The sequence below is a fragment of the Eublepharis macularius genome, chromosome 5 (assembly GCF_028583425.1).
Source record: "Eublepharis macularius isolate TG4126 chromosome 5, MPM_Emac_v1.0, whole genome shotgun sequence".
In the NCBI taxonomy this organism is placed as follows: domain Eukaryota; kingdom Metazoa; phylum Chordata; class Lepidosauria; order Squamata; family Eublepharidae; genus Eublepharis; species Eublepharis macularius.
Window position 1 is genome coordinate 42,355,264 of NC_072794.1, and position 22,824 is coordinate 42,378,087.

The 22,824-nt window shown below is 39.2% G+C and overlaps 1 protein-coding gene across 4 annotated transcripts in view; it reads left to right on the top strand.

The window, feature by feature from the left end:
* Nucleotides 1-22,824, top strand: part of PTPRC (protein tyrosine phosphatase receptor type C) — a 103,095-nt gene that overhangs the window by 44,130 nt on the left and 36,141 nt on the right. For 3 of the 4 annotated variants that reach the window (XM_054981648.1, XM_054981651.1, XM_054981649.1), the window contains 4 exons: nt 6,386-6,424; nt 12,104-12,208; nt 17,339-17,365; nt 20,973-21,203. In XM_054981648.1, coding sequence (XP_054837623.1) covers nt 6,386-6,424; nt 12,104-12,208; nt 17,339-17,365; nt 20,973-21,203 — 402 coding nt within the window. The remainder of the gene's footprint in view (nt 1-6,385; nt 6,425-12,103; nt 12,209-17,338; nt 17,366-20,972; nt 21,204-22,824) is intronic. The other variant, XM_054981650.1, reaches the window with a different exon arrangement.

Below are 22,824 nucleotides of genomic sequence, written 5' to 3' on the forward strand. Positions count from 1 at the left end.
GGTACTTGATATCCCTAAGTGCAGAGCAATGGGTGCACAGAGACCTTTTTAAGGGCATTGCTTCCCCTGTTTAAGCACAGACCTGGCCTCTAACCAGATTTTTATTACCTACTCTTTGTCAGATTGGTTTTACCTCCTCTCAAGAATTTGCATAGTGCTTTCCCACAGGCCCTGACCCTAAAGGGATCAGTCATGCCAAATTTAGCATTCTGGTATTCCTTGTGTAGGGTGTTGTGTAATCACAGAAGTGTAAAAACAGAATGTCAGAATGCTTTTATCTCACAAAGAATCTGATGCTAACGGTTATAGAACAACTGTAATTCAAACACTTACAGCAACATGTATTACTAAGATAGGTTGTTATGGGGGAGGAAGGAGAAGAGTAGTAGGACACTGGCATTTTGCATTCATGCTCATGCTGAAGAGACCCAAAAGATTGAAGGAAATGTGAAGAACTTCAGTGCAAGGGCGTGCACAATAACAAACATTTCAGAAATCAAACAAAATATCTCCCTCAATGTCCAAATTGGCACAGTGTTTTCCTGGAAAAAGTTACTAGAAAACAAAAGGTTCCTGATGCAAGCTCTTTCTTTCTTTCTTTCTTTCTTTCTTTCTTTCTTTCTTTCTTTCTTTCTTTCTTTCTTTCTTTCTTTCTTTCTTTCTTTCTTTCTTTCTTAAAAAAACAATTTGGAATTGCACAACAGTATTCGATGGTATTGCATATGCATAGTATGTGCTGCTACAACTTACCTGTGCATATGCTTTATTGCTTAGAGTCACATTCCATGACATTTAGAAGCCTACACAGAGTGGGAGAAAATACTGAGATCTGGAAATTTGACAGCAATAAAGCAGAAGAATGTCATATTTAAGCTTCACTCAAGAGTCATCATGCACTCCCACAAAACTTCACTTGGAGTAAGAAACACAACAACTAAGAACAGGAAAAAAGAAGAAAAGAACAGATGCATAAGCATAGTAAAGCAAACCTGCAGATCTCAGCTCACAGCTAGGGTTGCCAATTCTTGGAAGATGATTTGGGCAAAGGGGCCACCTGAGGGCAAGATCTGTGGAGTCCAGGGATGGGTCTCAGTAAGATTAATGTGCAGAAACAGTCCTTGTGCCCCGGAATAGACTGAAGGAGTAAAGGGTAGAGCAAAGGACTCAATGGGAAGAGCTGAGAGAAAATTCGCTCTCTGTGATTTTCATCTAAGATTTATAGTTCTCCATCTCTCTTTTTGGCTGAGAAGATATCAGGAGGGAAGGGGAAGCAGAAAAGGCAGCAAAAGCTCGCTACAATTTTTAGAGAAGCTGTTTTTGGAGCACTGAAAAGCCTGGGATGAAAATGAAAGTAAAAATTAGCTGCCATTTGCAAAGGTAGTGCTGCAGATATCTTAAAGGGATGGTACTACAAATTCCTTTGCTTTAAAGGCACTGAGCTGTACAAAGACAGCCTCTTTCCTATTCTCTCTGTTATATAACCTCCTCTTTCCCAATTTGGCACCCAGCCAGAAGCAGGTAGAACTAGTCATGCCAATGGAAAACTAGCCACTTGGCAATCCTGCTAACAACTCTGCTGGAGCAACCGGAGAGTCAGCGCTTTTAAGAAAGAGCAATCCATATTACATACAACACAACAAGAAGAGAAAAAAATAAAATAGTATCTTAAGCACATGAAGAGTTTTAACCTGACATTTCCTGGTTCTGGTAGGCCACCAGTATCTGGGCTGAATTGCGAAAGTCAGACATTTGCGACAGACAATGAAAAACTTTTTTAGTGTGTAATAGTAGAACCTCTATGGGAGTTTTCAGAATGTGTACCAAGATTCCTTCAGCATGCTGCTCTGTTGATTTTTAAACTGCCCAAGTGTCCTTTGGAAATGCTCCCCCCGCAATTCATTTTAGTATATTTTTATTCCCTCAAGCTCAGGGCAGTGTACCTGCTTCTCCATTTTATCCTTACAACAGCCTTAGGAAGTAAAAAAAGGTTGAGAAACAGGGACTGGCCAAAAACGTCAAACTGATTTATTAATCTGAAAAAAATGCATCTCTGTACTCCAAAACTGGCCCTAGTCATAGGGTTGGCAATGCTGGGTAGGAAAATGCCTGGACATTTGGGGGTGGAATCTGGAGAGGGTAAAGTTTGGAGAGGGGAGGGAGCCCAACCCAGCAGGAATGTGATGCCTTATAATCTGCCTTCTAAGGTTGCTATTTCTCCAGGAGATTTAATTTCTGTGGTCTGGAGATCAGTCATAATTCTGGGAGAACACCAGACTCCACCTGGAGGTTGGCAACCCGACTTAGTCAAGTTGTGCCTGCTCCATCCAGTCCCTTTGTTTAGACAGTTCCTGGTGTTCTGTAGCTGGGGGAAAACTGAAGGCCTTGCGATGTGGAAGGGTTTGTCTATTATTCTTAATTCTCCTGTTCTAAACGGGCCACAACTTCGGAACCAGGATAAAAATAACATAAATAAATGACCTGTTATTTTGAATTTTTCTTCTTTTAAAGGGGGCCACTTCCGTAGGCCTGATATATTGGAAACAAATAACTGCAGCATGCAGTTGGTTGCAGTTTTTGATGTTATGGTGCCATCTATTGATTTTTTTCTAAACATTATTCTTATGACCATGGGAAAAAAACAAATAGGATACATTGAGTGCCTTGAAAACTTGCAAGAACAAGAGCACATATTCAAAGTGAATATGGCAGTGGCTGCCTTTAATAAATGCGTTAAATACTGAAGACTGATAGTTCCTGCTGATGGGTAATGGATGATTTACCTTGTTTTGTTTTATTTGATCCCTGCCCAGTTCCCAAGCCCACCAATCCATTCTGATGAACTAAAACATTTTAGATGTTGATGATTTTTTTAACCCCAAATGTGAAATGCAAAATCTTTTAAATTGTGCATGTGTGGCAGAAAGTATAAAATTGATTTTGAATGTCGGGATAAATACCACATGGTAGAACTCTCTTTCAGCAGTATGTTTGTAAACTATATTTTGTAAGACAGAATTCTGATCCATAAGATCAGAGGTTCAGCCTTTATTTAAAATAGTCCATATTAACTGGATACCAGAATACTTCTTGCTCAGCTGAACTACTCAGATGACATTTAAGATGGTATGTCAGAATCTTCTCAATACTTAAAGACTAAGTCTTCCCATAGTAACTTAAAAAAATTCCTGCTGGACAAGACAAAAGATCTATATAGTCCACATCCTGCTTATCACAGTGGCCAACCAAAGGAATTTGAAAAGCCTCCCTGTAGAGAATGAAGGCAGCAGACTGCCTTTGCAGGTTCCCTTCACCAACAGGTGCTTAGAAATGTGCTATCTCGGAATATGGAGGCTTTATTTAACTGTCATGTCTACTAACCAATCTTAGATCTTTCCTTTGTTAGTATGTTTAGTTTAAAAGTTTTAAATTTAGGGGAAGGAAGCTGAACTGAATCTGGTTTGCAGTGCCCCCCCCCCCCCCGCTCCCGAACTGAAATAAGGATTAGCACATTTCCCCTGTTCTATGCTTTATTGTAGTGGAACTTATTTGAGTTGTGTTTTACTGATGTAAACATCCATTTCATGTGCATTGCCATAGCATAGGCTTCCCAGTTGCCCGCAATCTCTTGGGGGTTTGCTTACATTGCAAACCACCCCCACCCCCACCCCCACCCCAGAATATTGCCCGCCACTGGCAGACAACCTGCGAAAGCACGTATCAGGCATGCTCCTAGCAGGGCACGACTATGTCATTTCCTGAAGTGACGTTATCTCGCTGGCCACAGGTGTGCTCCTTCACTTTGCTGGAACCAATTTTGGCCCTAAACAGGCTGAATTTGCCCCCATATGAAGCAAAGGAGCATGCCTGTGGCTGTCGTGATGACATCACTTCCTGGAAGTGCTGTCGTCGTACAAGCCTGGGAGTGCATGAAAGGAAAAAAATTCCCTTGGGGAGACCCAAGGTAAGTGCTGGGTACACCCTCCCACCGGGAGGGTATAGGAACCTGGCAACCTTAGTAGAGCACCATATAAAATATATTTGCCTACAGACATAAATACAGTCATATCAAGAAAGTTTGCAGGCAATGGTAACTGAGAAGAGAAATTAAATGTAAATGGACTCAAGGAACCAAAAACTACAATGGACTGTGCATACACAGGGCTCTGTATAAAATCTGGTGCAATAATGGATTCCTAATGCTTTGATCTCACACCAGAATCTAGACTAAGTAATGTGCAGCCTCAAATGCCAAAGCCAATTTGGAGGAGAATTGTTCAAGCTTTTCCCAACTTGAACTTGAAATGTCTTGGGAACCAAACATAAATCAACACTGAACTCTTCAAACAAATTTTATTTATTTATTTTACTTCATTGATACCCTGCCTTTCTTCCCACTGGTACTCAAGGTGGCTTATATCATTTTCCTGTCCTCCATGTTTTTCTCACAAAAATCCCATCAAATACGTAACGCTGAGAGTATGTGATTGGCCCAAGGTTACCCAGCAAACTTCCATGGGGAATTGAACCCGGATCACCCATATGCAAGACCATCACTCTAGCCAGTACGTGACACTGGCTGTCTCAACCACTGTCCAAAAAACCCAGTAAAATTCAAAACAATGGATTGAATAATCAAGTATAAGTTAGCAATTGGGGTGGCAGTTGGAAAGAGAGCCCTGTTTGTGTGTCAACCTCAAGAAGAGTTGAAGCTGGAAAAGAGTGAGAGAACTCGTTGAACTCAAGTACAAACTGCATCTATTGAGTAAGGAAAGAGACATAGCTAACTAAACAGAGGCTAAATTTAAAACAGAAAAAAGCAAGAGATCCCTGGCCACAACAAGCCCCACAAACATGTTTCCTTCATTGGTTGCCTGGCATGGATGTATGTAAGACAGGACTGTGTCCCTGCTATGTATGATAATACTTTTCAAATCACTACAGACTCTATCATTTATAATCAGACTCTATCATTTATAAGAGAAACATTCCCTTTTGGAAATATTGTTGATGGTGGGCAGGGTGGGAGTGGGGAGAAAGATTTGTAGGAAATCCTGGCCTTAACCATCAGGACCTAAATTGGCTGAAGCACTTTCCCTTGGTGTCAGACAGATGGCATTGGGGTTTGGGTACTGCTCTAATCCATCTTCTGCCCCCTGCTCTATTTCCTTTTGAGCTGGGAGCCAGAGCTGGTCTGTCCTCTATAACCTCCTCCCTCAAGCCTTTTGAAGGCCCTAGCCAGGCCTAGTGATGTCAACCTCCAGGTAGTGGCTGGAAATGACCACAGAGATTAGTTTCCCTGGAGAAAATGGCTGCTTTGGAGGGTGGACTCTAGAGCATTATACCATGCTGAGGTCCAAACCCAGCCTTCTCCAGGATCCATCCCCCAGATCTCCTGGATTTTCCCATCCTGGAGCTGGCAACCCTAGCCAGGTCTGGGGCAAGCCCAGTGGTTTCCCTCTACCCAGAAACCTTATGGTAATGTGGTCCAGCCTGTGAGGGACCAAGAGTGCCTCCTGAGCAATTTCTGCCTCCTTATGTCCCTTCCCTGGCCCCATGGTGAAGCTTCTCAACAGCTGGTTGTCAGACAACTGTCTGTTAATGGGCCAGCAATCAGTAGCTGCCTGGCGCTTAAAGGACCAGCTGCCATTGATCAGATGGCTGTCATGCAGCTCTTTATAAGGTGCCTCAGTCAACCCATTGGGACTGCTGGCTGCTGGGCTTGTGCAAGGCTGAAAAGGAGGAGGCATGGTGTTGTCTCTCTGACAAGCAGGATTGCCAATCTCCAGAAGGGGCTGGAGATCTCCCAGAATTACAGCTGATCTCCAGACATCAGAGATCAGTTCCCCTGGAAGAGATAGCTGCCTTGAATGGTGAACTCTATGGTATTATACCCCACTGAGGTCCCTCCCCCACCCACATCCCATCCTTCCCTCCAGCAGGAGGGGGGATCCAGTACTCACTAAGTTGAAGATATTTGCACAGGGCTGATTCTTTCAGAATTGGCCCAATTGTGGTCCTGATTTGCCCCAAGTGAAGCGCAGGAGCATTTCCACAGACAGTGTGATGACATCACTCCTGGAAGTGATGTCATTGTGCCCCACTGCAGGTTTGCCTGGAAGGTATTTTGTCTCCTGGGCCCGTTCCCTGTGCCTTTTCACCTTGCCCGGGACAGGCAGCCCTACACGGTAGACATTTTTACATACATACGTACGTACATACATACATACATACGTACGTACATACATACATACATATGAGTAGGTATTTCCTTGGCCTTCCAAAATATACTTAAGGCATTCAGAGCCTTCACCACACCCCTTAGATAAATGTAGAAATTGTCCCTCTGACTATACTGTTCTCATTCTTGTTTTTTTCTCCTTTCCAGAGCCAACAACACCAGAAACAGCATCTCATAAAACAGATGGTAAGATGATGTTTTTAAAAATTTAATTCCTTGTCTGGGAAATATTTGATATACATTAGTCATGATCTGGACTGGGGCAAATTGATTGCGAAGGTCCTGTGGAAGCAGAGCTCTCTGTGTACAAGAGAGGCACTGATGGAGAGGGCAGTCGCTGACCGAGAAAACCTGACATGTGCAGCAATCTAGGGAGGGAAGGAAATAGGAAAATACTGAGATGATCTCTTGATTTGTAAAGCAAATATAAGATAGGAGGATTTAGTTAGTTTTAAATTGAGTAAAATTATATGTACATGAACTTATACATGTATAATATTATGTTAAACCTGTTTCTTTTTCTTCTTTCAAGTTCTGTTTATTGTTTTCAAAATCTCAATAATACAAATAACTTTTACAAGGACAAGTATCTGTAAACAATTGTTACATCCAGTGTACGTTTTCTAAATTATTATACAGTCATACATTCAAAAATAACATTTACAATTTGCTTTTGATCATATAGCAGTGATTAGATTAGATCTTACTCTATTGGATATCCATCCTATTATGTGTTGCTGTACATGAGAATGTGAAAGTGAATGTGTATAACTAGTAGTGGAGATTTCGATAATAGTCATGTTTTGAGGTGATATAACCTGAACTTGAAGATCAACATTTCCAGGTTGTCAACTGACTCAGTGTTAATTTGTTGTTGTCACAAATAGCCACTTTACAGTACTCAGATTCCTTGAACTATTTTGGCCTCACTTTAGTCTTTCTCTGTTTTATAAATATTAAACATTCTGTCTTCATCTTTCTGCTTCATTGTCCTAACTAGAGATGGGCACAAACAGCAATACGAACTAAAAAAAGCCACGAACAACCCAATCAGCTGTTCACGAACAAGCTGTTCACGAGGCCCCATTCTAAACGAACAGGTGGTCGTTACAAGCCTCATTTGTTGCTGTTCGTCAAGCCAGACAATCTGGCACCTGCAATCAATTCCCTTGGCAACCAGAGGCAGGGACTGCCTGAACTCTGTCTGAACTCCTGCTGTTACCCTGGAAACCCCAATCTAAGCCCAATTTAGCTTGATAGGCAGGTCTTCATTTCAATCGTGGAGCTCCAAATTTGTTACAAGGAAGCAAAGAACAGGGGGGAGGGGGGCTCCCAGCTCTAGTTTTGCAGACAGTGAGGGAGAGACAATTGCTGTTGACGTTTTGAGAGAGAGAAAGGGAGAGTGTATTGGAGCTTGAATTTTCTTTGTGTGTGGTGGGATAGGGATCTACTTCTTCAAGTTCCAGGGCTGCTGCCAGGCTCTGGGCCAAGCTATTATTTATTACTGGTAGCTTTCCTGATGCCTGCTCAGGTAAAGTTTCTGGGAGTGGTGCAGTAGGGATCTTGATGGCTGGAGGAGAGCCTGCTGGCCCCCATGAACAACTAACATGTTTGTGAACACGTCATGTTCGTCAATGTTTGTTGTTCGTGGATGGCAATGAACAACGAACACCATGTTCGGGGGGTTTTCTGTTCGTGCCCATGTCTAGTCCTAACTACCCTCTTGACTTGCCTAAAATATATATGTTTGAGCTTTAACTTGGATTAATTAATTATCTTTAATCATCTTTTTGTATTTAGATACTGATTAAAGAGTATATGCTTCTTAATTTGACCCTGTTTTATTTTTAAAATATAGTTTAGCCTTCATAAAATGTTACAAGATGAAAAAGCTGTACAAGTGTACAATTTGGTATATTAAAAAGTAAAAAGGATTTTATAAGGATAGTAAACATCCCATTTTTCTTATCTGTATTTGATGTTATTAAGTTATTGACCATTTGCTTAAAACTAACTGACCTTTTCGGACATTCAAAAACCATGGTTAACCATCAGCTTTTCTTTTATTTTATGTTTTAAATTTCTGGACTACTTTACTTTGTTCGGAAAGGCCCACTCTTTAGGCTACTGTCCTTCATTCTCTATTCTGAAAACCTATTTATGTATAATGTTTATGCATATTGATTCTGCACATGGAATACACCATGTAGAAGGATCTTACATGCATACCAGCTAGCAAGTACATAGGTTTTGTTCAAACCTATGGATCAACATGGGAGCATGGACAGCAAGCATAACTCCACTTGTCCTTCTATTTATCCATCATTTCTAAATGTCTAAAAATGGTTAAAGAACAGTATTTATTCTAGATTGAGTAGTAAAGAAGAATACAAAAATGCAGCCTGGTTCTCGGGTGTTGGATTTTAAAGTCCTTAGGAAAGTGAGCAGATGTTCTTCACGTGGCTAATTTGTTGGTTTTTTCCTCCCCTCCCTCTACTGCTTATGATAGAAAAAACAAGTCTCATTCCAGCTACTGGCCCTTCCTTCATACCTGCACACTCCACTTCACGCTTTCCTGCAAGCATCTCTGAAGAACAACATGGCTTTACCACAACTCCAGCATTGATTCCTAGACAGTCCTCTAATTCTACTGAAATGTCTGTTTCCATAAAGAACTCTAGTTCCATCAACTTCATCACAGGTTTGCTGAGGAGATTTTTTTCAGGACACATTATATGGTCTATGTTGTTTTCTCTCAGAAGATAGATGTCTATGGTCACTTATGAACAATCATGCCCAAGTGCTGAGTGCCTGCTTACATTAGGTGTTATTTAATTGATAAAAACAATGGAATGATATGGCAGCAGACAACAGATAGTGACCACACTGTAATGTAGAGATTAAGTGAATTGGAAGACTCTATATTACTGAAGCATAGAATAAGACAGGAAATGAAGCAGCCATTTTATGTAAACAGAAACTGCGAAGGACCGAATATGGCCACATTTTACAAAGGATCTGTGTGGCCCACTTCATCCTTTTGATGTTGTTTATTCTAAGAACCTTAACCTAATTAAATCTTTCTGTCCTTGACTAACTGTTTGGGTGAAGTAGTCCATCTATGTGATTTGAACCAGTTGTAACAACATTAGAGGACTTCTTGTATTCCAACGTATCTATTGATTCAAGAGTTATAACATTGACCTTATATTGTTTTAAAATATAGTTCAGCTTTCAGAATTTATGGAAGAAAGTTGATGAATTAAACTATATAATTTGTCTTATTTAAAATAACACAGCATGCTGTAGACTTTTTCAGGGAAATAAATATCCCATTATTCTAAATTGTGTTAATGTTACCAAGTTAATGATACTGTGTATAGAAAGCAAAAGTCCTGTCCAGACATTTTCAACCATGGGTTTAATTTTATTTGAATAAAAAAATTCTAGACCACCTTTTTCGCAGTTAGTGAAGACTCAAGGCAGTTTACATACACAGTAACCCATATTATTAGCCATATTAATGCCCCTAGGAAGGTTCATGTCATTTCTTTTGTGATCCATGAATGCTTGGCATATGCTCACCACTGAAGCAGTTAATTCCCCTCGTAAATAGGCACTGGCCTGGCTGCATTTGCTAAGTGAGACTGGACACCAGGCAAAGCTGAAGTTCTTTTCCTCCCAATGTACCACAAATTGCCATAGATATATGCGAACAAGGATACTAGTGCCACCTTGTGGACATGGTTGTTGGTCTAGACCTAGAAAGGTTTGTCCCCCAGTGCCAGTGGTTTGAGCTGGAGAAGCAGGGTCTTGTAGAAGGTGGTGCTGCGTATACCAGGCAAGGCTAAAGGACTCCTAGTACATTAGCAAGTCTCATGAATCATAGGAGGTGACGTTGCATACCCCTGTTCCATTACAAACTTGAAGTGGTATTAGCTGATGTGTTTTGTTCCACTTGATTTAAGCATTTGTGGTATGACATCACTGATTTGTTGTGTGTCCCCCCACTCTTACCTGCTTACTGTAGGAAAAGCAAGTCTCTCTCCAACTAATGGCCCTTCCATCATACCTGCACGCTCCACTACTCGCTCACCTGCAAACACCTTGGAAGCAAAACATGACTCTTCAACAAGTCCAGCATGGGTTCCTAGACAGACCTCTAATTCTACTGATATGTCTGTTAACAAAACCAGCCCTCCTCCTACTGCAAGTTCCATGATCAACATCACAGGTTTGCTGTGGAAAGTTTTTCAGTACAAGTTATACGGCTCCCATTTTCCCTCCAAAGATAGTTGGGGTTTTTTTGAGCCATTAATACATATCTTTTGTTAACTATGCACACCCATGTCCATAGATGTGGGCCATCCAGATCAGGCCAGCTTTCAATACATGGATGTATTTATATAATATATGCTCAAGAATGACTACAGAGAATTATCCTGTGTCTTGAAAATACAAATGTACCTGTGGTCCCTAAGGTTTTTAGGACTTATTATTTGACAAAACTGAGAAGGTTTTCCCTGACCAGTTTACACATTCTGGAAACAAAGGGCAACAGTACTTCCTGCAACAGCTACAAAATGCCAGAATCTGGCAAGTAGTAAGGTTTGTGCATCTTAGCTTTGATCATACTTAACCATCTTACAGAATGAATACAAACTTTCAATCAGTTACACCCTGGGATCATTCAAAAGACTACAGAGTAGAATTTTTAAAATATGAACTTTTATTTGTCTTTTTAAAATAAAGGAGGCATCACATAAAGGAACACCTCCTTGGGAAAACCCTTTGCAGCTCCTTCCATATATATATAGAAGTAGCGAGGTCAATAAACGTAAACACCAATGATGCTTGCACCAGACTTTTTGTCTGGGAGAATATGCCTCAAAAATCTGGTTCCCATAGTTGCTGTAACCCAAAGAATTGTTTTTTATCAATAGAACAGACATATATTGTACAAATCCACATTGTGTGGTTGGTAATAAAGATTTGCTGAACTGGGGAAGAGTAATGGCTTTATTCTAGTTCATACCAGAGGTGATGACCATTTCTATTTAATCTAAGGTAGTCCCTTGTGCAAGCACCGAGTCATTACTGACCCATGGGAGGACGTCGCAACACGACATTTTCTTGGCAGACTTTTGTTACCAGGTGGTTTGCCATTGCCTTCCCCAGTCATCTTACACTTTACCCCCTGGAAACTGGGTACTCATTTTACCGACCTCGGAAGGATGGAAAGTTGAGTCAACCTTGAGCCGGCTACTTAAACCCGGCTTCCGCCAGGATCGAACTCAAGTCTGAGCAGAGCTTGGGCTGCAGTACTGCAGCTTACCACTCTGCTGCACCACAGGGCTCAGTCATTTAATGTAAAGCTTGGATGAATTTTAATGGCTTTCTTGATTTTTAAAACAATGGCAAGATTTGTTTGGCTTCAAATATTTTACAATTATTTACCACTGGGCCCTTTTAAAATGAATTTTTAAATTTTATACTTAGTTTAAAACAAGTCAACAGGATTTCTATAACTACGAGCTAGAATCCCCAAATCCGTTTCATCCATGGTCAGCTTCACAGTTCTTCCTCTGAACATCTTTAGAATTACAGATATTCTCTGTAGAAGAAGAAAGGAAGGTGGTGCATGGGTAGGGAGGGGTACCCAGTCATTTATTGTTTGTATATTTCACTGAACTGTTTTTATACACTGTGTATGTGTTTGAAGTATTAATTCAGTTCTACAATTTTTAAAAAGAAGTTATTTGTTGTTGCTACTTGCTGCTCTGTTTAAAGTTTTTTTTCAATTTGTAAGGATGTAATAACCATTATTACCAGACTCAGTGCTAACTTCTTCTGTTTATTCCCTAGCAGATGATCTGAAAAATGCTTCCTCCATGCTACTCACCACACCATCCACTGGCATTCCAGCAAGCACCTCTCAGATTCCCTCAGACATCACCACAACCACAATAGGTGACAAACCTGCACACATTCAAGAGCAATCTTAACACAGCCTGCATGCATAGCTTTAAAACAATCCAGATTTGTTTTAGACAGGAAATGTTTTCCTGTAAGCTCAATCTAAAGGGATGTGATTTGTGTAAGGACTGGCTGACTTCAGACTTCAGCCCTAGAATCTGGTCCAGGACTCAGCCCTGGCATGTGAACTGTAGATCAGTTCTAGTATCTGAAGAAAAATAACATCTTTATACCACTACTCCAATTTCCCAAGACACCCTTGGAACCAAGATTCAAAGTTAGAACTGTCTTACCTTTAAACAAGTTTTCAAGGGGTTTAATATAGGTGATTTTTGCAATGGATATCTGTCACCAGAGAGATGGCTGAATAGAAAACTCATACATGACAAAATTAACATTTATGGTTAGGGCTTGTGGCAACAGATGGGAAAAGTTAGGGGGAAATTCTCTGTATTTACTTATGTTGTAGGGATACATGAGAGAAAAATATCAGTTTCAGTTTAGATATTTTGCATTCATGGGAAATCTGATTTTATTTTGGACAAATAAACTTTAGGTATTTGACTAACATTTTAATGATGTGAGTAGATTTTACTCTGGTTTATCTAATCCATATATTGACAATATGCTGCTTTTGACAAGATCAGTATTTTTGCTACCAGACGCAGAAATCCAGCTGATACCTCTTGCCAGGGCTTTTTTTCTGGGAAAAGAGGTGGTGGAACTCAGGACCACACAATGACGTCACTTTGGGTCAGCTGGAACAAGGGGGGGAGGGTTTTTTTGTTTGTTTGTTTTAAATAATTTTTTATTAGATGAGGTAATATAACATCATTGGTTAATACATACACCTTGTTCAAATTGACCCTCTGTGTAAATATATAACCCACCTCCCTCCCCTCCCCCTTTTCTCTGTTGACTTCCAACAACACTCAAACCCCCCGTTTATCCATAGATATTATTGTTACTTTATACTGCTATCACTTTTCCCATGGTAAAGATCTTAATATATTTTCTTTTCAATAAAGTCTTTCTCTACAAAATTTGAAATTTAAAATCCCTCCGAAGACCACAGTTGTCCTTTCACATCGCATTTCTTTTCCAAATATTTCTTAAACTTCTTCCATTCCTCCAAAAACATTTCTGGATCTTGGTCATTCAGGTTTCTAGTTAGTTTGTCCATTTTGGCCATATACAGCAGCTTCCTTATCCATTCTTCAATTTTCGGTATTTCTTCTTTTTTCCAATATTGAGCATATAGAGTTCTTGCTGCTACTAACATATAATATAGCAATGTCTTATCATTTCTATTAACCTCTTCTAAATGTAAAGATAATAATAACATTTCTGGATTTTTAGCAACATTGTATTGTAGTATCAAAGACATTTTCGCACATATCTTAGACCAGAAGTCTCTAGCCTTTTGGCAAGTCCACCACATATGAAACAAAGAACCTTCATGCTCCTTACATTTCCAACATTTGTTCGATAACTGTTTGTTAGCAATGGCTAATTTTTTCGGTGTTAAATACCATCTATACATCATTTTATACCCATTCTCTCTAATACTAATACAAGTTGATATTTTAAAGGTATTTTTCCATAATTGTTCCCATGCTTCCATGGTTATTTCCTTATTACAATTTATAGCCCACTTTACCATTTGAACCTTTACTGTTTCATCTTCTGTAAACCACTTCAGTAACAACTTATACACTTTAGATATTGCTTTAATATTATCTCCCAATAATAACTCTTCCAACTCCCAATTTTTAATTCTAAAACCTGTCTTCCTTTTTTCTGAGTTAAATAAGTCTTTGATTTGCCTGTACTGTAACCAACCACATTTGAATGGCAAATCCTCATTCCTCTTAAGTTTCAACTCATCTTTTTCTAATATAGTTAACTCTTTGAGGGTAAGCCATTCCTTTCCCTGGTATTCCAAATTTGGGTTGATTACTTCAGCTGGTATAATCCAAAGTGGTTTCTTTTCTTCTATATATTTCTTATATTTAAGCCAAGTTAGCAATAAATTTCTTCTTAGATAGTGGTGCTGAAACATTGCATCCATTTTATATTTTTCATACCATATGTAGGCATGCCATCCAAATAGTTTATTGTATCCTTCCAACGTTAGTAGTTTGTGATTGGTCAAAGACACCCATTCTTTTATCCACACCAAACATATTGCTTCATGATAAAGTTTTAGATCAGGTAACTGCATTCCTCCTCTTTCCTTAGCGTCGCACAAAACTTTCATTTTGGCTTCTTCCCTGCCCAAACAAACTCAGATATTTTCCTCTGCCATTTTTTGAACTGTTTTTTATCCTTCACAATTGGTATTGTTTGCATTAAAAACATCATTCTGGGCAACACATTTTGATTGTAGCAATACGACCTAACCATGACAAATTTAATTTATTCCATTTTATCATATCTCTTTCAATTTGTGTCCAGAGCTTTTCATAATTATTCTTAAATAAATCTATATTCTTAGCTGTAAGCTCTATCCGCAAATATTTAGTTTTGTGCACCACTTCGCAATTTGTTAGTTCACTTAGTTCTTGCTGCTTCTTCTTGGTCATATTTTTTGTTATTATTTTTGATTTCTTTTTATTTATATAAAAATCCGCCAAGTCTCCAAACTCCTTTATTTTATCCAACAATCTTGGCAGGGTTTGTACAGGATCTTCCACTATAAACATCACATCATCTGCAAAAGCTTTCAGTTTGTAGGTAAATCCTTTTATTTTTATTCCTTTTATAATGTCATCTTCTCTAATCCTTCTCAATAATACCTCTAAAACCATCACAAATAAAAGAGGTGATAGTGGACATCCTTGTCTGGTTCCTTTTCTTATTTTGAAGTTTTCTGTCAGGTCATCATTAACACAAATTGTTGCTCTTTGTAGTTTGTAAATTGTTTTCACTGCTTCTATAAATTCATTCCCTAAATCCATCTTCTCCATAGTCGCAAACATAAAATTCCACTTCAAATTGTCAAAGGCCTTCTCTGCATCCGCAAAGAAAAGGCCAACTTCTTTATCTGGTCGTTTGTCATAATATTCAATGGCATTTATGACGGTTCTCAAATTGTCTTTTAATTGTCTATGTGGTAGGAATCCAGCCTGATCTTCTTCTATAAACTCCATTAACCATATTTTAAGTCTATCTGCTAGTATTCTTGCCATTATTTTATAGTCATTGTTTATAAGTGATATAGGTCTATAATTTTTCACTTCTGTCAGGTCTTGATTTTCTTTTGGGATCAGAGCGATACTTGCTTCATTCCACGTATCTGGATGGCCTTTTCCTTGAAGTATATCATTCATTATATTTTCTAAATCAGTGCTAGGTCCTCCTTCATTACTTTATAAAATTTAGCTGTGATCCCATCCAGTCCTGGTGCTTTCCCAATCTTAGCCGCTTCAATTGCTTGTTTGACTTCTTCTGTTATTGGAGCGTTCAGTTCTTGTTTCATCTTTTCTGATATCCTTGGTAGATGGGCATTCATCAAATACCCATCTATATCTTGTTGATTCACTGTTTTCTTTTGAAATAGCTTTGCATAATATTTAAAAAATGCACGCTTAATTGAATGATGCTCTTTCAGTTCCTTACCATCCTCTATTATTCTATTAATAATTTTCTTTTCCTTCTTTTTTTTCAATTGCCAGGCTAGATACTTTCCTGGCTTATTTGCTCCTTCAAAAGTCTTCTACTTTAATGTCTTTAGTTTCCATTCTAGCTCCTTATTACTGATAGCTGTTATTTGATCTTGTAGTATTTTAATTTCCTGTATAATCGTCTTTTTCCCTGGTCTTTTCTTTAATTGTTGTTCTTTCTTGTGAATTTTTTCTTGTATTTCTTGCCATTTCTCCTGCTTTCTTTTCTTGTCTTTAATATTAAGTAGTGTTAAATTTCCTCTTATTACAGCTTTGTATGTATCCCATACCATCTGTGTCGACACTTCATTATTATTATTTGTCAAAAAATGCTTAGTTTCTTCTTTCAAATACTTCAGATTCTCCTGGTTCTGTAGTAAATCCTCATTTAATCTCCATTTAAATTTTCTCCGCCCCATTGTCCATTTCCATAACATTGGATTATGGTCTGCACTCATCCTAGGTAAAATTTCCACTTTTTTAGTCAATAAAGTCAAGTCTTTAGTCGCCCAAATCATATCAATACGTGAAAATGATAAATGCCTTGTGGAGTAGTATGTAAATTCTGAACTTTTTGGATTTTGAACAAGGGGGGAGTTTTTTAGTTTAAATTGCCCTTGATGAAAATGATCACATGACTGGTGGCCCAGCCCCCGATCTCCAGACAGAGGGGAGTTTAGCTTGCCCTCTGCGCCTAAACTCCCCTCTGTCTGGAGATCAGGGGGCGGGACCACTGGCCATGTGATCATTTTTAAGAGGTGCCAGAACTCCATTCCACCGCGGTCCTGCTGAAAAAAAGCCCTGCCTCTTGCAGTTTTGCCCAGCCCATACAATCATAATACATATCTGGTTTTACTACTTCTGAAAAGGGACTAAAGGCTGCAGCCAAATGGTGCCTTCCAGGTGACTGGATCAGGGCTAACTGAGGCTGCCTACGGCCACTTCAGATTTTGGAAATGGTGTGGTGGGGAGGTTTCAGTCCCCTCACCTACTGTGCCTTATCCAAATTAGATCCCCATGCAACCTCTGCTGGAGATCCTCGGAGAAGTTGCAGCTATTCCCAGACCAGAGCAATACACTGGTAGAACCTCATGTTGGGACTTCTTACAGCTGCTGAGACATGTTGTGACAACCTCAAGCTGGAGCATATCAAATCCCTGATCTATGATATGTGCCTGAGTTTGCAAAAGATTGCCAGCCCTCACTTGATCCAGGGAGCAGGTTACATAAATCACAGCAGAGTGTGTGGGTCATGCTCTGCAACCGGTTCATAGATCATGTTGAATACTAGTTCATCAGGTCATAATAGTTATGAAATAGCAATATTAATATAATGGATAATAAACTGCATTTCAAAGCACAGTCTATAATGTCAACATATAACAATAATAAATATTTCTTTTCCTTTTAAGACATTTGCAGCCAATTGCTTTCTTATATGTTGTCTTCTTTTTTACAGAAGCTGATACTACTCCCAAGGACTGCAGTAAGTTTTGTGTTTTCATGAAGAAGCAATGCTGCTTTCTGAATGAGAACTATTAATTTTGCTAGTCTGATTTCCTATTTGCAGGCACAGGTTGATTCCTGAGAATGATTTGAATACAGATATCATATTTTATATCAAATAAGTCATGCATATCAAATATATCAAATAAGTCATGCATGCAATTTGTTCTCTGTACATTACAAGATTCTGGAGTCAAGCTGGTAGTTCAGAACCTGCAACATACAAGACCTATATCTGTATAGATGCGACCATGATAGCTCCCCGCAATTATCTTTCATGTCTCTAGAGATAAATGTTAATTTTTGGATCAGTGGCAGGGCTAGTATAAGTGATGTGGACTATCAATGTATGAGCATTGCTCTTTTTATCAGGCATATATTAAAAATAATTTGGGCATAGTTAACATAAGAAGAGCTGTGCAGGATCAAACGAGTAGTCCATCTAGCCCAGCACCGTGTTTCACACAGTGGCCTTCCAGTTGCAGGGAGAGCCAAGGTATAGAAACCAAGGCATCCCCCTGATGTTGCCTTCTAGTGCTGGTATCCAGAGGTTTGCTGCTTCTGACTATGAAAATTCCTTTTCCATTGAGTCTATTGATAGACGTGTCCTCCATTATCCTATCTAACCCACTTTTAAAGCCACTGGTGGTGAATTCCACAATTTAATTACTCATTAAGTAAAGTAGTACTTCCTTTTTCTTGTTCAACTTCAACTTCAATGGGTGCCTTTAAATATTATGGGACAGGAAGAGAAAGCTCTCTCTATCCGCTTTCTCCAGCCTATGCATAATTTTATAAACTTCTGCCACATACTCCTTAGCCATTTCCCCCCTAAACTGAAAAGTCAGATTCTTAGCCTTTTCTCTTAGGAAAGGTGCTCCAACCCCTTGCTCATCTCAGTTGCCCTCTTCTACGCTTTTCCCGGCTCTTAATGTCTTTTATGGAAACTATCCTTGAATTATTAATTTTAGAAAGATTAGGAGATTCATGAAGCTGTTTGTAAAAATCTTGAAGGAAGCCAAAACCTTGCTGCACCTTCTGTGTATGTTAATGAATGCCTATACAAATGTGACCCCTCCCCCACCTCCCCAAGACAACTTTATTTATTTTTATTTTATTTAAATTTTTATAGCCTGCTTTTCTCTGAAAAGGACCCAAAACAGCTAACAAGAAAAATATATGAGTACACATTAAAGGGGAGAAGGACATCTCAGGGCAGCCCTGGAGTCATTGGGTGGGTTGATTAAAGTCACAGGCTGCAAGCCACAGGGCCAAGTCACAGGCTGTGAACCACCAAAGGGCTCACGTTTCCAGCCATGCTCAAGTTTTATCAGGTTCTTGAGACAGGAAGGGGAAAAGCAATCCTCGGGGAAGATGTTATACACCTGGCAAAGATGTAGCTACTCTTAGCCCTTCCCTCCCTTTCTGATAAAAGCAGCCCACCTGATATATATTGCAATCTTTCAAGTAATTGACAATCAATTATTTAAATTTTTTCCATCAACTGTTTCATCTCGAAAAGCCCTCTTTCAGTTTTATTTCTTTCTTAGTCAAATGGTGATTCCTTATTTTTATACCATTTCTGTTTAATTTCTCCATAGAATGTATTAATTTTTAACATTTGCCACAACTTAGTAAGTCAGCATTACTCTTTATTTTATCACTCCTTTCTATTAACCGCGGAAGCCTTCTTCTGAGAAAGCAAACTTTTTCTGCTGGAGCAAAGCTCCTTACAGTACAAAGGAGCTGTATGGTCCTTTCCTATATACGTATAAACAATATTCATATATTTTGTATATATTGCATACAAAAGCTCTACAATACAATGCAAACCAATCCATAAAAGCAATTGCAAAAAGCAGAAAATCCAAACTGTTGACAAAAATATACATTACTGAAAAAATTAAATAGGGAACATTTGCTCCCAAACAATTCAGATCAACAGGCAGCATTTATTGTATCTTTCACCTGGCAGATGGGATCTAAAGTAGAGATGGGCAGGAACCAAAATACGAACCAAAATTAAGCACGAACCAGGCTGGTTCGTGGTTCATGAACTGCGGTTCTTCAGATCCCATTTCTGACGAACTGCCACGAACTTTAGGTTGGTTTGTTTTTTGGTTCGTGACTGCAGAAAGCCTGGTGCCTATCAATCAGTTTCCTAGGCAACAGGGGATGGACTTCCTGCAGACCTGCTGGCCCAGAAGTGACCTTCTGCTGACCCAGAAGTGATGATTTTCTGATCCGGATGTGATGTTTTCATGAACCAAACAAACCAGTTCACGAACCAGGGGCAGGTTCGTGAAAGTTTGTCGTTCATGGTTTGTGAAATTTGACAAACCACAAACCGCATAATTCGGGTTTTTTTCCGGTTCATGCCCATCTCTAATCTAAAGTTCCTAAAGCTATCACAGCAGTGATCCCTGTTCTCTGGAACTAGTTTCCAGAATTGGTAAGGAAAAATTCCTTATTCAGTTTTCTTGAAGACCTATCTTTTAAATTGACTTTTAGCAGGTCATGTTTTTAGAGAAAAGATCTGGCCACTGTGGTTCATGCCCTGGTTACATTTACATTAGATTACTGCAGTATATATCAGGCAGCTCTTGAAACTTGTTCAGAAATTTCAATTGGTGCAGATTGCTGCAGCCAAGATGTTAACTGGAATGGATCATAAATACCATGTTGTTCCAGCTTGTTCCAATCTGTTTCCGGGCACAATTCAGGCCACTGGTGTTGACCTCTAAAGTCTTTTATGAGTTGGGAGCAACATACTGGAAGGTACCCTTAGGTACCTACCGACCACTGCAATCATCTTCCAAGGCCTTGCTCTGAGTGCCCCTGTCTTCTGAGATTAGGTGGGTGGCAATCCAGAAGAGGGCCTTTTTGGATGTAGTACAAAAAGTCTGGAACTTACTGTCCAGGGAGACTCATCTGTCCCCGTCTGTTGCCATCTTCTGCCAGCAGATGAAGACTTTTTTTGTTTCATTTGACTTTCCCTCAATAATCCCTCCTTTCTGCCCAATGTTTTAGTTGCTGTTTTTATGTTTGCATATATGAATTTTAGCTCTGGTTTTTAATGATGCGTTTTTGTTAGTATAATGTTTTTTAAGATATGGTTTTTATTATATATGCTTTTGTTAGCTGCCTTGGTGTCCCTTATGAGTGCAGAAAGGCAGGGTATAAGTCTTGTAAAATAAAAATAAAACAATTAAATACAGAATGTTTTATTGATGGGTTTTCTATTTATTTGTAGAAACTACCTTGAATAAAGCATATAGCAATAGTGTCATTGTTAAATAAATAACTTCATTCCACAAGTTCTTTGCAGTCCTATGCAAACAGTATTATTAAGCTTTTAGAAGACCATTATACCTGGCTGGTGGGCTGCATTTAGCTTGGTTGACCACAGTTTTATGTGTCTGCTTAAATAAATGGAACTCTAACTCTACTAAAATCTGTGTCAGTGCTAGAACAGCTGGACTATGCACAAATTTAAACTATTATGCATATGCAAGGTTTCTCAAGTAAAAAGCAAGAGAATGTTTCAGACCAAATGTTTCAACATTCTATTTTTTTCCTTCTTCTAGCTCCTTATCATTTTTCAGTGAAAAATTATACGTTTGATGGCTCCTCTGTCAAAGCAGAACTTGCTGGGGAAAATCTTTCTGAGTTGGACCAAGTTACATGTAAACCTGATCCCTGTAACTGGGCTGTGGAGGATAAAAAAAAGCTTTCTGGACTTCAAAACTGCAAACATTACCAAATACATGCATCTTTTGGTGTATGTAATAAGTCAGAAAACATCATGGTCCCCCCTGGTAAGCTTACCTTCTAATTAATGGAAGAAAAATCAAGATTTTTGGCTTTCTAGCTGGAAGGATAAATCTCAGGGCTGGGAGACTTTATCCCCTAAATCAGTCTTTAGCCATTTGCATTGTGAAGATATAAAGGAAAATGTGGAAACACTGTTCACCTGTTTCTCTGGGGGGGAAATGAGTGGGAGGGAGCTGCAAGAAGGTTAGAACTAAAAGGTAACTCTCACTAACCAAATGCATTGTCCTCTGCTCTGGGAATATTTATATCTGGACCTTTTCCTTCTTCCTTGTTTCCCCCTCCCTCCTCTTTAATGTCTGCAGTGACAAGTAAAAGCAGGCAACAGAAAACTAGAATGAGATTTATACAGTTCAAGGGATGCCTCTTCTGTTTGCAAATAATTTGCTTCAAGGATATGTGGACATGATGGTGTGTGTGGGGGGGGCGTATTACCCAATTTTACTCAGCCAGATATCAGTTTTTAATCATTAATTACAAGACACCTTGTTCTAACCAGACTGAGTAAAAAAAAAGTGAACTCTGAACATGTGCAGCATGCCTTTTCCTAAATTACCATTGTCAAGCTTCTATTCTTACTTCCCTCAGGGCCAAGCTACAAGTGACGAATGACACTTGAACGGCAAGTGTATTTCTCCCTGTTCACTTGCCCTCCACTCAATCCACTTGCTGTTCAAGTGTCATTCATCACTTGTAGCTTGGCCCTCAGAATCTGAGATTAGGACAGAAGGGCTGAAGATGCATAATGCTCAGGCCGGCTTAAACTCCAGAATCTTTCATAACAGAACAAGAGGTACTTGCGAACAGAAGGCTGTATGGCTGAGTGGCATAATGTCGAGGCAGTTTTAAACCCTATCACCTCTCATTACCAAAAAAAAAAAAATTCTTTGGGAGAATATCAATAAATTTGAGGCTAAATTCAGCGGAGTGAGATTTCTGAATTTATTTATTTATGGTACATCTTTCTCACTGAGACCACTGTGGAGGTTTTCTTCCACTGCAGCTCTTGCTTCCTCTGCCGCTCACATTTCTGCAAGCACAAGATAAATGTTTTTCAAATGGGCACACACAAGTTGTAGCAGCGGAGGAAGCAAGCACTGCAGCATAGGACACCTTTTACAGCGGTTGGGGAGAAGCACAAGAGCAGCCATGTCATAGGATCCAAGCTGCTGGATTTATGCACACGTGAATCCTTGGTATTGACTTGAAAGATATATTAAGTAGGAGTGAATGTCCCTTTTGAGATGGTACCTGCTATTTGCCGTTTTTAAAAGAACTTTAACAAGTTAAGACATTGAAAGTATGGTTCCATATTAATCAGGGACCCCTTCTGAGTCTATCAGAATGTTTTTGAAATACTCCATGATACAAATCTATGAGTATGGGTTCACCCGATCCATGTCATATTGTTTTGGGTTAAGCAACGTTCTTATTTCTCATTCTGCCTCAGATCTGTTTAATTAAGCAATATATTAGTGACATGTATACCAAATGAGTATATGAACGTTGAAAATGGTTTGTTGGATGTTCATCTAGTATAAAATTATGTAGCTCACTATGAAATCTATTTTTACAACTGTGAAATGTTATCTGGAATTCCTTTCGAAA